At 53.1% G+C, this 12,923-nt stretch overlaps 1 protein-coding gene across 1 annotated transcript in view; it reads left to right on the top strand.

The window, feature by feature from the left end:
* Nucleotides 1-12,923, top strand: part of PTPRS (protein tyrosine phosphatase receptor type S) — a 124,161-nt gene that overhangs the window by 59,201 nt on the left and 52,037 nt on the right. Inside the window, exons 11-13 of the mRNA XM_054396087.1 lie at nt 1,238-1,371; nt 1,541-1,685; nt 8,494-8,799. Coding sequence (XP_054252062.1) covers nt 1,238-1,371; nt 1,541-1,685; nt 8,494-8,799 — 585 coding nt within the window. The remainder of the gene's footprint in view (nt 1-1,237; nt 1,372-1,540; nt 1,686-8,493; nt 8,800-12,923) is intronic.

Genomic DNA, 12,923 nt, shown 5'->3' with positions numbered 1-12,923 from the left:
ATAGAATCATAGAGTCATAGCATGGTCCAGGCTGGAAGGGACCCCCAAAGGTCATCCAGTCTGACTTCCCCGCAGTCAGCAGGGACATCCCCAACCAGATCAGGTTGCCCAGGGCCTCATTGAGTCTCACCTTGCATATCTCCAGGGATGGGGCCTCAACCACCTCCCTGGGCAACCTGTTCCAGTGTTCCAACACCCTCACAGTGAAGAACTTCTTCCTGATATTCAATCTAAACCTGCCCTTCTCCAGTTTGAAGCTTTTGCTCTTTGTCCTGTCACTGCATGCCCTTGCAAACAGCCTCTCTCCATCCTTCCTGTAGCCCCCTTCAGATACTGGAAGGTTGCTATTAGGTCTCCCTGGAGCCTCCTCTTCTCCAGGGAGTCACTCACCTGGGATGCACGGAGCGTGCAGGAGGAGCAGGGGCTGGCCTAGAGCCTCATCCAGCTATGGCTGCAGTGTCATCAGAGCAGGGTTTTTTTTCCATTATTGATTCAATTTAGTTAAAATAGACATCACCTTCTGGGAGGAAGCTTGGTCCAGTGGCTGGAGCCAGAGGGCCTGGTGCATGATTTCTGAGCTGAGCTTTCTGGGAAAGGTTGTTGCTGCAAAGGGTGGGGGAAACAATTACACAGAGAGCATCCATTTCTGCTGGGCCATATTTCACAGTGAGATATCTTCGTGCTTCCAGTTACTAAATGCCTCTAATAGCCCAAGCAATGATGAACCTTAACTCTTCCTAAAGTACTCAGAGGCTGCCTTCTCAGAGTTGAGAGGGAAATGAGCCTTGCTTTGCCTTTTTCTAAGAGGGGAGCAAACCAAAGCCTTGATGTGTCAAGCTAACAGCAGCTGTTTTATCCCAGGTTGTCACCCAGCAGCATTTGGGGTGCTCTGCTTCTGCTGTGGGGTGCGTGAATCCTCAGTGGGCTGCTTCCCACTTTCAGAATCTGCTCACACTGGGCAGTGGTGGGAAGGGCTGGATTCTGCACTGCCCAGCATATGATTCAGTGGGACTCTTCCAGCAGCTCTGGACACGCTGGAGCCCTGCAGTGGGATTTATCCCTCCACTGCCCTCCAGGAAGGGCCTGCCCACTCTGCAGCCTGGCATCTTGCTGCTGACATGCTCAGCACACACAGGCTTTGAGGAAAGCAGGGTAGGAATCTTCTGAGTAGCCAAGTTAGTGTGGTGTCTGCTGTCCCTCACCTTGCCTCTGCCCCATGGGCTCCTCTCCCTGCCAGTTCCTGGGCAGCCGATGAACTTCCGAGCAGACGCCAAGACGGAGACCAGCATCGTCTTGTCTTGGAGCCCCCCTCGGCAGGAGATCATAGTCAAGTACGAGCTGCTCTACAAGGAGGGAGACCACGGCAGGGAGGTGAGTCTGGAGAGCAGCAGTGCAGAGGCTTGGGCGACATCCTGGCCCTCCACTGCCCGAGGGGGCTGAGCGAGGGGAGCAGGGCAGGTGTCTGGGCAGGGCTGGCTTTTGCTGCCTTTGTTTTTTTGGTTAGTTTGATTTTGTTTCTTCCTCCTCTTGCCCACCTCAGGTGCAGAAGAACTTCGAGCCAGCGACCTCCTTCACTCTGGAAGGCCTGAAGCCCAACACTGAGTATGTCTTCCGGCTGGCCGCCCGCTCGGCTCTGGGCCTGGGGGCCTTCACCCCGGAGGTCAGGGAGCGCACCTTGCAGTCTAGTAGGTGTCTCTCCTTTTCCCACCCTTCTCTGAGGGGAAGACAGTCAGGGAGCCAGAGATGGTGGGCACAGGGGTACGGAGCTGTGGGGCGGACGCTGGCGGTGCTGCAGCCTGGGGTTCCTCTGCAGGGGGGTGTGACACACACAGACACACAGACACACAGACACACAGACACACAGACACACAGACACACATCCCCCTTTGGGACCTGCTGCCTGCTCCCTTTGCTGCCCCAGAGAGCTGAGACTGACTGCAGAGTGGGGCTGGTGCATGCTGTGGTGGGGGATGGGAGGCCAGCTAGCACCATCCGCTCGATGGGATGGGCGGCAGCGGAGAGCTGGCTGATGGGCCCTGCTGGCCCTTGGTGCTGAGCATGCTCAGGGAGGACAGCACCCCAGCATCACACGGCAGCTGGCCTGTCCACCTGCAGAAACTGAGCAGCAGCTGTCTGAGAGCAGGGCACAAGCAATGGAGCAGGGAGGCAGTGGGGGGGGGGATTGGGAGGAAGAGGAGAAGGGAAGGTGATTAATCACCAGTCCCACATTTTCACCTGCCTGTGGGCGAGCAGTCCTCATGTTCTTCTCCTCCATGAGCATCTTGGTAGCCATGGGGAGGAGGCCAGCTGGCCCAGCAAGTCCCATTTGGGCTCTGGCAGAGCGGGAGAGAGAGGAGGAGTCATGTGGAGGCTGGGGGGGATCTTAATGACGCCAGGCTGGAGCCAACCCAACCCAAACGGTGCTGGTTTTAGTTTAATGGATTGTCTCCCTTCACTGTTGCCCTGGGGACAATAACCCTGGATGGCAATATTTCAACCTGGGCTTTTCACAGATCTTTGCTTTTAAACGAGGTGTTTTTTTTCACTGCATGAGTGGCTGTGGCAGCTGTTCTTTGTGTTTTCTGTCTCCTCTCATCTCTACTAAATCACTCCGCTGCAGTTTGGAGTAGCCAGGAGCACAACTAACTCAGAAACGGCTCTGGTCACCAGTGTGAGGAGGGAGAGCTCCTGCTCCCATCCCTCAGAGTCCTTAACAAGGGACAGCAGTGGGCTCTCTGCTGGGCTCCTGCCCCAGCTTTCTGTTTTAATCCTCATGTCCTGCTGTCTGTCTCTCTCTCTTTCCCCTGTCTCTCTCCTGCTCTTTCTCTCCCCCGAGGAGTGGGAGGAAAGGGGAGTGAGTCTGTTTCTGCACAGGCAGAATTCCTTACTGAGGCTTTCTCAGGCTTCCAGTCCATTTAAAGATATTTTGTTCTCTTCCTTCCTTCAAATGTTTGTTTTTTCCCTTTTTTATTTTTTGTCCTTGTATTGTTTTTTTTTTTCTCTTACTCTCTCCACATATCAAAAGAAAATCCTTTCCTGACTCTGCTGCAGATCTGCTGGTTCTGATCCCAGTGTGGTACTGTCAGAGGGAGCATCACTGTGGGGTGGGGGAAGATGAACTGAAAGGACCTGAAAAAGAAGTGTCAAACTTCACACACTCTGCTTCTGTTTTCCAAGAGGTTTCCCTCCTTGAGATTTGTGGGGAGGGGAGGAAAAGAGGGTCTGGGGTTTGTGCTTTGAGGCTGGAAGAGGTCTGTGGGAGCTGATGGCAGCAGGCCTTAGTGACACTGAAAATCTTTCCCTGCAGGGTGAGGAGAAGGGGATCTGGGCAAGGGGAAGGCTTTGGGGCTTTTCCTGAGTTGACACACGGCCAGATGAGGCCTGGTTCATTTCTGTGTAGCTCAGCTTTCCTGGGGAGAGTTCCATTCATTTAACACTCTTGAGGACATCAGCTGGGAGCTGTCAGTGTCCTGTGAAGCACTTTTTTCCTGGCTGGCTGTTGGAGGAACGAGTCAATTCTCCCTGGTCCAGGCGACATCCTTCGGCTCAAAGACCTTCTGGCTCGGGACAGGCTTTTGTGTCTCCCCTCTGCAGCTCCTTTTCTGTTCAGCTCCTCCTTGGCCTGCTCCATGGCTCTTCTTTCTTTTCTCTTCTGCTGTCTGCCTGCCTGCCTGCATGCTCTCACTCCTGATGAAACCAGCTCCCTGCTCTCTGTCTGTCTGCCTCTTGCTGGGCGGTTTCACACCAGGATGGCATCTTGTCTGCAACAGCCAAGCCTCCTGGGTCCTCTCACAGCCTTGCCCAGGTGCTGGGTGCTCCCTGCCCACCCCCAGCTCAGCTGGCAAGCATGAGCCTGCATGTTGCAGCCCTCCCTGCATTGCACACCTTGCTGCACAACACCCTCCACCACCTCCCTGTCAGGGTGGCTCCTCCTGAGCATCATAACCAAAGTAAAATCCATTAAACTAAAGGTAAAGTATCTTTTTCTTCTTGAAGTAGCTGGGTTTTAACTCTTCAAGTACCAGAGACTTAGATTGTACAAAACCAAACCACCAAAGCAACAGATGTTGATGGTTGGAGATTTGATGGTTTGCCCTTTCTAACTAAGGCATGACCTTCCCAGGGCTCCTTGGCAACTCTCCTACTCAGAAATTTCAGAGTGCAAAGCATGTGTCAACAGACAGGGCTGGCAGGGTGGGTGCTGTGAGGCTGCATGTGCAGGTGTAGAGGAACAAGGGAGCTTCCTTACCCCTGTTCCTTCTGAAGTAAGGATGTTTCCCCCACCCATTAGCTCTGCTCTCCTTCCCTTCCCCCCCACCTCACCCTTCCTCACAGTATATGAAGTGAAACAAAAACTTATCCAAAGTCTATGGTACCTAAAGGGTTAAAAAACATTGTATTGTACAAGGTCAGTAAGGGTCATTCTTGTGGCTTGGACAGTCAACTTTAAAGCATGTAAAAGGTGCAGCTCAGGTGAGTACTGGCTGGTCTCAAGCGGATTCACAAATACAGCCCACCCTGTCCTGCAGGGATCTGCACACACTCCTGGATGGCCTGGAGCCCGTGGGAGGGTGGGGAGGGCTTCCCAAAGAGCTGGGACCCCCCAGCAGCCAACCAGGATGATCTCCTGGCTGGGGGGACTTCCATGCACTCTCCTGTGCTGTGGCTTCCCTCCCAGCGAAGTGGCTCGCTGCAGAGGTGAGCTCAGAGCCTCCCCTTTGGGTTGTGATGCTTGGCCTCCTGCCTCCAGCTGCCAGCTCCTGGCTGCTGTGCCAGTGCAGGTCTGCAGGGTCCCTCAGGGTGGGCTGGATTGTGAAGGCAACTCACAGTGCCATGAGCTCCCCAGATGCGTCTCCAGTGTGGCCAGCCAGCACTTGGCTGCTTTCATCCAGGTGCTGTAGAGTCGATGAGAGTGACGGGGAGGGGGTCCGGGTGGGATCTGGGCCTTCTCCCCCACCACCCACCCACCCACCTGGCTGCCTCTTTGTTTGACCAGAGCAAGTGCAAAGCATCCCAAAGGGCAGCCTCGCTCCAGGGCCTCTGAGCAGGTCCCTGTGCTGGAGCCTGGAGGGTGAGTGAGCGAGCGTGGCCACGCAGAGTGCACCCAGGGGCCAGCTGGAGCTCCAGCTCTGCTTACTGGGGCTTTCAGAGTGAGTTGCAGGATGGAAAGGGTAGGTCAGGTCAGACCCTCTCTGCAGTGGGTTTCTCAGCCCTGGTGGCTTTGGCTGGACTGCTAGGCAGGAAAGGTGACTTTTAATAGTCCCAGCCCTTGGTGACGAGATAAAAAAGAAGCAAACAGCATCATAGCAGGTGCTGGAAGAGCACCTCTGTACCCTGAAAGGGACTTGAGGTGCTTCTGGGGGTGTGGGAAGGAGCAGTGCACCTCCATTCTGGAGATGTCACAGCAGATGGAGAGAGCTAGAGGGGATGGGAATCCATCAGTGGGACTCTACCACCCTGCTCTCTGGTCTCTGTCCTGTTAGCTTAGCAAAAGAGAATGGGTTGGGGTCCAAAATTGCCCTGACTGCAATAGCCAAGGCCCTGCTGGCAGGGGCTAGCAGTGGGGCAGGGTGGCCTTTGCAAAGCCAGTCATGAGCAGAAACCCACCAGGAGCTTGGTCTGGCCTCGTAGCTCAGTTTCTCTTCTCCCATGAGAAAGTCTTTATAAGTTAGCAGTTGAAGCGTGGAAGGTAGGTAAACAAGACTGGGAATGTTCTGGAAGGAGTCACTTTTTATATCAGTATTATTTTATTATTATGATTTCCTTTCTGATGTTTTTTGTTTGTTTGTTTCAAATTACTGGCTTGATTTCTGGTTGGTTTTTCCAGTTTGTTCCTTTTTGGTTTTCTTCCTTTGCCATGTTCTGTATTATTTTGCGTGGCTAGCCATGGCCAGGGGTCAGCACCCTGTGCTCTGGGGTTCCTGAGGACAAGGGGGTTTCATTCTGCCCTTTTAAACAGAGACAAAATGTGGTCACACTAAGCACAAAAGCAGGAGAACAGCACCCAAAAGGTCCTACTGGACTGAGTGCTCAGCACCGTGGTGGAAGGATCAGGCCAAACCCACTTAATGCTGTTTCATGGAGGCAGGTGCAAAGCAAGTGGCTTCCACTCCAGTACCAACTGGGCAGAGTGGGACTGGATGTAGCAGAGTCCTCAAGGCAGACTCTCTGTGACTCAGGGAGTATGAGGTGTGAGAAAATCACTCCTCACTAAAGCAAGAGAGGAAGGAGAAATGGTGAGCAGCCTTTACCTGCTCCTTACAGCTGATGCTTTGGGGGTTATAAGGAACCCCCTCCAGTTTCTGGCAGTGTCTGCAGAGAGTTCAGAGCTGTTCCTGGCAGTTTGACTCTGTTGGGTGAGATGAGATTTGCAGGATGTATCATCTCTGCTCTCTTGGGCTGATCAGTTGTGATCAGTGATTGGAAGAGACTGGCCTGAGATTTCCCAAAGTGCCCAGGTTACAGGTGGGATACGGAAGGGGCAGACTCTTTGTCCAGCCCTTGCCAAGGGCTCAGACCCATGGCATCTCCATCACCAAATCTGGGGGTGCTGCAGGTCTCCCCACATCTCAGGGCCTGGACATGGCTTGGAATCATAGAATCGTTTGGGCTGGGACTGGCCTTTGAATCCAGCCCAACCATTCCCTAATGCTGCTAAGGCTGGGGCTAAACCATGGCCCTCAGCACCACATCTCTGCAGCTTTGAAACACCTCCAAGGATGGGGATTCAACCACCTCCCTGGGCAGCCTGTGCCAGTGTCTGAGAACCCTTTCAGAGAAGAAGTTTCTTCTAATGTCCAACCTAAACCTGCCCTGGTGCAATTTGAGGCCATTTCCTCTTGTCCTGTCATTTGTTACTAGTGAGAAGAGACCAACCCCACCTGGCTCCAGCCTCCTTTCAGGGAGCTGTAGAAAGCCAGAAGGTCTCCGTTCAGCCTCCTCCAGGCTGGACAGCCTCCTGGCAGAGGGTGCCCCACACCTCTGCTCTGATGGAGCTGCTGTCAGCATCCTGCTTCCTGCTGAGCAGGCAGCACTCAAAATCCCCAACTGCAGTTCACCAGAGCCCCAAGGTGAGCAGCCCTGCACTGGAAGCTGTGGGTTACACCTTCCCAGCTCCTCACAGCCAGCCTGCAGACAGTTGACTGCTGCCACCATGAGAACATCCGAATGATTCCATGATTCCATGAGCATGGAGCTGCACAGGGCCCTGTTTACAAGCTTGTGCTCCTGGGGCTGTCAGAGATACCTCGATGTGGGTTAGGCAGAGTGCAACAGGAGGCAGAGCTGCTGGCACTTTGGGAAGCCCCTGTGGGTACCTGAGCACCGTGGCAAGGCTGCTGCCTCGCTCCTCTGCAAGTCTTTTCTCTAACCCCCTCCTCTCTAAACACATTGTGGGCTCATTGCTTGGCAATATCCTGGGCACTACCACTGTGGTTTTTCACCTCCTTCAATCTGTAAGACAGCTAACAACTTCCATCTGGAAGCAGACTCTTCACTGTAAGCCTCCTGGCAAAAGATTTGCTTCTCTTACTTATTTTTCCCAAATCCCTTCAAAGAAAGTCAAGATCCCAGAGACCTCAGGTTGGAAACAAAATGTTTTACCAGGGCAGGGTTTGCCAGACTGATGGGAAACAGCATCACAAAGTGACAGCATGCTGGGGGTGGAAAGGACTTCTGGAGACCATCCACTCCAACCCTCCTGCTAAAGCAGGGCACCCACAGCAGCTTGCCCAGGAGCACAGTGCCCAGGTGGGGTTGGAAGCTCTCCACACAAAGAGACTCCACAACCTCTCTGGGCAGCCTGCTGCAGGGCTCCAGCAGCCTCACACCAAAGTTGAGGTGGAACCTCCTGGCTGCCAGTTTGTGCCCGTTGCTGGTTGTCAGTGGGCACCCCTGTAAAGAGTCTGGCCTGAAAAGCAGGGAGCTGATGAAAGGTCCTTCAGGGGGTAGAGCTGGGTGCTCACCTTAGTGCCAGCCACACTGGGCAGATGCAGCAGGACCCCTCCTGGCTAGCCCGCTCGCCGCTCCCACTCCTTTGCTTTCAGAACACTTCAATTTTGTTCATGTCCCATTGCATTTCTGTTGAGTTTTATTCCCCCCCTCCTTCCTTTCTTTCATTCAAAAACACGAAAGAGAAAAAAAAAACCAAAAACAGAGAGACCACAACAAAAAGCTCTCTCCCTTTTTTAATTTTATCTTCCTAAAACCAAATTTCCGTACGTTTTATTTTTAGATTTTTTCCGTTACCATTTTTCTTTTTTCTTTCTTTTTTTATCCCCCCTTTTTATCCTTTGCTTTGGTTTCGTTTACTTCTTTCTTTGTCGTTGGTTTTTTTTCGTTTGTTTTTTTTGTCGTTTGCCTCTTTTTTTTTTTTTACCTTTCCCATCTTTTCTTTGTGGTTTTTTTGTTTGGGTTTTTTTTTCTTTTTTTTTTTTTTTCCTCTTCCCCTTTTCTTTCCCTTTCCCCCTTCCTGAATTTTCCCCCCCCTCCTAGAACCGTCTGCCCCCCCTCAAGACGTAAAATGTGTCAGCACCAGATCCACTGCCATTCTGGTAAGTTGGCGGCCGCCTCCGGCTGAGAGCCAAAATGGCATCCTGGCTGGCTACAGCGTCTACTATCGAGCCCTGGACTCCGAGGACACGGAGCTTAAGGAGGTGAATGATATCCCCCCAAGCACCAGTCAGCTCCTCCTGGAGTCCCTGGAGAAGTGGACCGAGTACCGCATCACCGTCGTGGCTCACACGGAGGTGGGGCCGGGCCCGGAGAGCTCGCCGGTTATCGTCCGGACGGATGAGGATGGTAAGGGAACTGCTGCTGCTCCTGCTGCTTGGGGTTGGGTTTTTCCCCCTCCTTGATTCAGGGGCCATTGGGTGGCAGATGGAGGCATGAACCCAACGAGGTTGCAGATGAATCTCCTTCCAGAAGGCCTTTATTGCTGCGTTGTAGAATCCCCGGCAGTACAGAGTCCCAGAGTGCCACTTACAGGAGGAGTCCTGGAAGCCCTTCACAGACAAAGCAGCTAACAGAAGTCCCAAGCAGATCCCTCACAGCAGACCTACACCAGAGCCTAGCCAGAAGCTAACAGAAGTCCCAAGCAGATCCCTCACAGCAGACCTACACCAGAGCCTAGCCAGAAGCTAACAGAAGTCCCAAGCAGATCCCTCACAGCAGTCCTACACCTGAGCCCTAGCCAGAAGCTAACAGAAGTCCCAAGCAGATCCCTCACAGCACTCCTACACCTGAGCCCTAGCCAGAAGCTAACAGAAGTCCCAAGCAGATCCCTCACAGCAGTCCTACACCAGAGCCCTAGCCAGAAGCTAACAGAAGTCCCAAGCAGATCCCTCACAGCACTCCTACACCTGAGCCCTAGCCAGAAGCTAACAGAAGTCCCAAGCAGATCCCTCACAGCAGTCCTACAGCAATCCCTAGCCAGAAGCTAACAGAAGTCCCAAGCAGATCCCTCACAGCAGACCTACACCAGAGCCTAGGCAGAAGCTAACAGAAGTCCCAAGCAGATCCCTCACAGCAGTCCTACACCAGAGCCTAGCCAGAAGCTAACAGAAGTCCCAAGCAGATCCCTCACAGCAGACCTACACCAGAGCCTAGCCAGAAGCTAACAGAAGTCCCAAGCAGATCCCTCACAGCAGACCTACACCAGAGCCTAGCCAGAAGCTAACAGAAGTCCCAAGCAGATCCCTCACAGCAGTCCTACACCAGAGCCTAGCCAGAAGCTAACAGAAGTCCCAAGCAGATCCCTCACAGCACTCCTACACCTGAGCCCTAGCCAGAAGCTAACAGAAGTCCCAAGCAGATCCCTCACAGCAGTCCTACACCAGAGCCTAGCCAGAAGCTAACAGAAGTCCCAAGCAGATCCCTCACAGCAGACCTACACCAGAGCCTAGGCAGAAGCTAACAGAAGTCCCAAGCAGATCCCTCACAGCAGTCCTACACCAGAGCCTAGGCAGAAGCTAACAGAAGTCCCAAGCAGATCCCTCACAGCACTCCTACACCTGAGCCCTAGCCAGAAGCTAACAGAAGTCCCAAGCAGATCCCTCACAGCACTCCTACACCAGAGCCTAGGCAGAAGCTAACAGAAGTCCCAAGCAGATCCCTCACAGCAGTCCTACACCAATCCCTAGCCAGAAGCTAACAGAAGTCCCAAGCAGATCCCTCACAGCAGTCCTACAGCAATCCCTAGCCAGAAGCTAACAGAAGTCCCAAGCAGATCCCTCACAGCAGTCCTACACCAGAGCCCTAGCCAGAAGCTAACAGAAGTCCCAAGCAGATCCCTGACAGCAGTCCTACAGCAATCCCTAGCCAGAAGCTAACAGAAGTCCCAAGCAGATCCCTCACAGCACTCCTACACCTGAGCCCTAGCCAGAAGCTAACAGAAGTCCCAAGCAGATCCCTCACAGCACTCCTACACCTGAGCCCTAGCCAGAAGCTAACAGAAGTCCCAAGCAGATCCCTCACAGCAGTCCTACACCAGAGCCTAGGCAGAAGCTAACAGAAGTCCCAAGCAGATCCCTCACAGCAGACCTACACCAGAGCCTAGGCAGAAGCTAACAGAAGTCCCAAGCAGTTCCCTCACAGCAGTCCTACACCAGAGCCTAGGCAGAAGCTAACAGAAGTCCCAAGCAGATCCCTCACAGCACTCCTACACCTGAGCCCTAGCCAGAAGCTAACAGAAGTCCCAAGCAGATCCCTCACAGCACTCCTACACCAGAGCCTAGGCAGAAGCTAACAGAAGTCCCAAGCAGATCCCTCACAGCAGTCCTACAGCAATCCCTAGCCAGAAGCTAACAGAAGTCCCAAGCAGATCCCTGACAGCAGTCCTACAGCAATCCCTAGCCAGAAGCTAACAGAAGTCCCAAGCAGATCCCTCACAGCAGTCCTACACCAGAGCCCTAGCCAGAAGCTAACAGAAGTCCCAAGCAGATCCCTCACAGCAGTCCTACACCAATCCCTAGCCAGAAGCTAACAGAAGTCCCAAGCAGATCCCTCACAGCAGTCCTACACCAGAGCCTAGCCAGAAGCTAACAGAAGTCCCAAGCAGATCCCTCACAGCACTCCTACACCAGAGCCCTAGCCAGAAGCTAACAGAAGTCCCAAGCAGATCCCTGACAGCAGTCCTACAGCAATCCCTAGCCAGAAGCTAACAGAAGTCCCAAGCAGATCCCTCACAGCAGTCCTACACCAGAGCCTAGCCAGAAGCTAACAGAAGTCCCAAGCAGATCCCTGACAGCAGTCCTACACCTGAGCCCTAGCCAGAAGCTAACAGAAGTCCCAAGCAGATCCCTGACAGCAGTCCTACACCAGAGCCTAGCCAGAAGCTAACAGAAGTCCCAAGCAGATCCCTGACAGCAGTCCTACACCAGAGCCTAGCCAGAAGCTAACAGAAGTCCCAAGCAGATCCCTGACAGCAGTCCTACACCTGAGCCCTAGCCAGAAGCTAACAGAAGTCCCAAGCAGTTTCCTCACAGCAGTCCTACACCAGAGCCTAGCCAGAAGCTAACAGAAGTCCCAAGCAGATCCCTCACAGCAGTCCTACAGCAATCCCTAGCCAGAAGCTAACAGAAGTCCCAAGCAGATCCCTCACAGCAGTCCTACACCTGAGCCCTAGCCAGAAGCTAACAGAAGTCCCAAGCAGATCCCTCACAGCAGTCCTACACCAATCCCTAGCCAGAAGCTAACAGAAGTCCCAAGCAGATCCCTGACAGCAGTCCTACACCAGAGCCCTAGCCAGAAGCTAACAGAAGTCCCAAGCAGATCCCTGACAGCAGTCCTACACCAGAGCCCTAGCCAGAAGCTAACAGAAGTCCCAAGCAGATCCCTGACAGCAGTCCTACACCTGAGCCCTAGCCAGAAGCTAACAGAAGTCCCAAGCAGATCCCTCACAGCAGTCCTACAGCAATCCCTAGCCAGAAGCTAACAGAAGTCCCAAGCAGATCCCTCACAGCAGTCCTACACCAATCCCTAGCCAGAAGCTAACAGAAGTCCCAAGCAGATCCCTCACAGCAGTCCTACAGCAATCCCTAGCCAGAAGCTAACAGAAGTCCCAAGCAGTTTCCTCACAGCAGTCCTACAGCAATCCCTAGCCAGAAGCTAACAGAAGTCCCAAGCAGATCCCTCACAGCAGTCCTACACCAATCCCTAGCCAGAAGCTAACAGAAGTCCCAAGCAGTTTCCTCACAGCAGTCCTACACCAATCCCTAGCCAGAAGCTAACAGAAGCAGAAGTCCCAAGCAGATCCCTCACAGCAGTCCTACACCAATCCCTAGCCAGAAGCTAACAGAAGTCCCAAGCAGTTTCCTCACAGCAGTCCTACACCAGAGCCTAGCCAGAAGCTAACAGAAGTCCCAAGCAGATCCCTCACAGCAGTCCTACACCAATCCCTAGCCAGAAGCTAACAGAAGCAGAAGTCCCAAGCAGAGGGTGGTGGGACCATGGCAGGGGTGTTGGAGTAGGTGAGGTCTGAGGTCCCTTCCAAACCAAACCATTCCATGACTCTATGATTTTATGATTCCATGATTCTGTGATGCTCTGATTCTATGATTCTGTGATTCCATGACTCTATGATCCTATGATGCTCTGATTCTGTGATTCTATGATTCTGTGATGCTCTGATTCTCTGATTCTGTAACTTTATGATTCTGTGACTGGAAGGGACCTCTGGAGATCACTGAGTCCAGGTTCACCTAGGGCAGGTCACCCAGGAACACGTCCAGGCAGGTTTGGAATGACTCCAGAGATGGAGACTCCAGCACCTCTCTGGGCAGCTTGTTCCCACCCTGAAGTTAAAGAAGTTCCTCCTCATGTTTAGATGGAACTTCTTATGTTGATGACTTGATGATCTCGAAGGTCTCTTCCATCTTCAACTGGTCTATGGTTCTGTGGCTCATGTGGGGACAAAACCCAGCCCT

This window comes from Indicator indicator, chromosome 36 (genome assembly GCF_027791375.1).
Source record: "Indicator indicator isolate 239-I01 chromosome 36, UM_Iind_1.1, whole genome shotgun sequence".
Taxonomy (NCBI): Eukaryota; Metazoa; Chordata; class Aves; order Piciformes; family Indicatoridae; genus Indicator; species Indicator indicator.
Note: the sequence above shows the minus strand (reverse complement) of the source record. Positions and strands in the feature narration are given on the sequence as shown.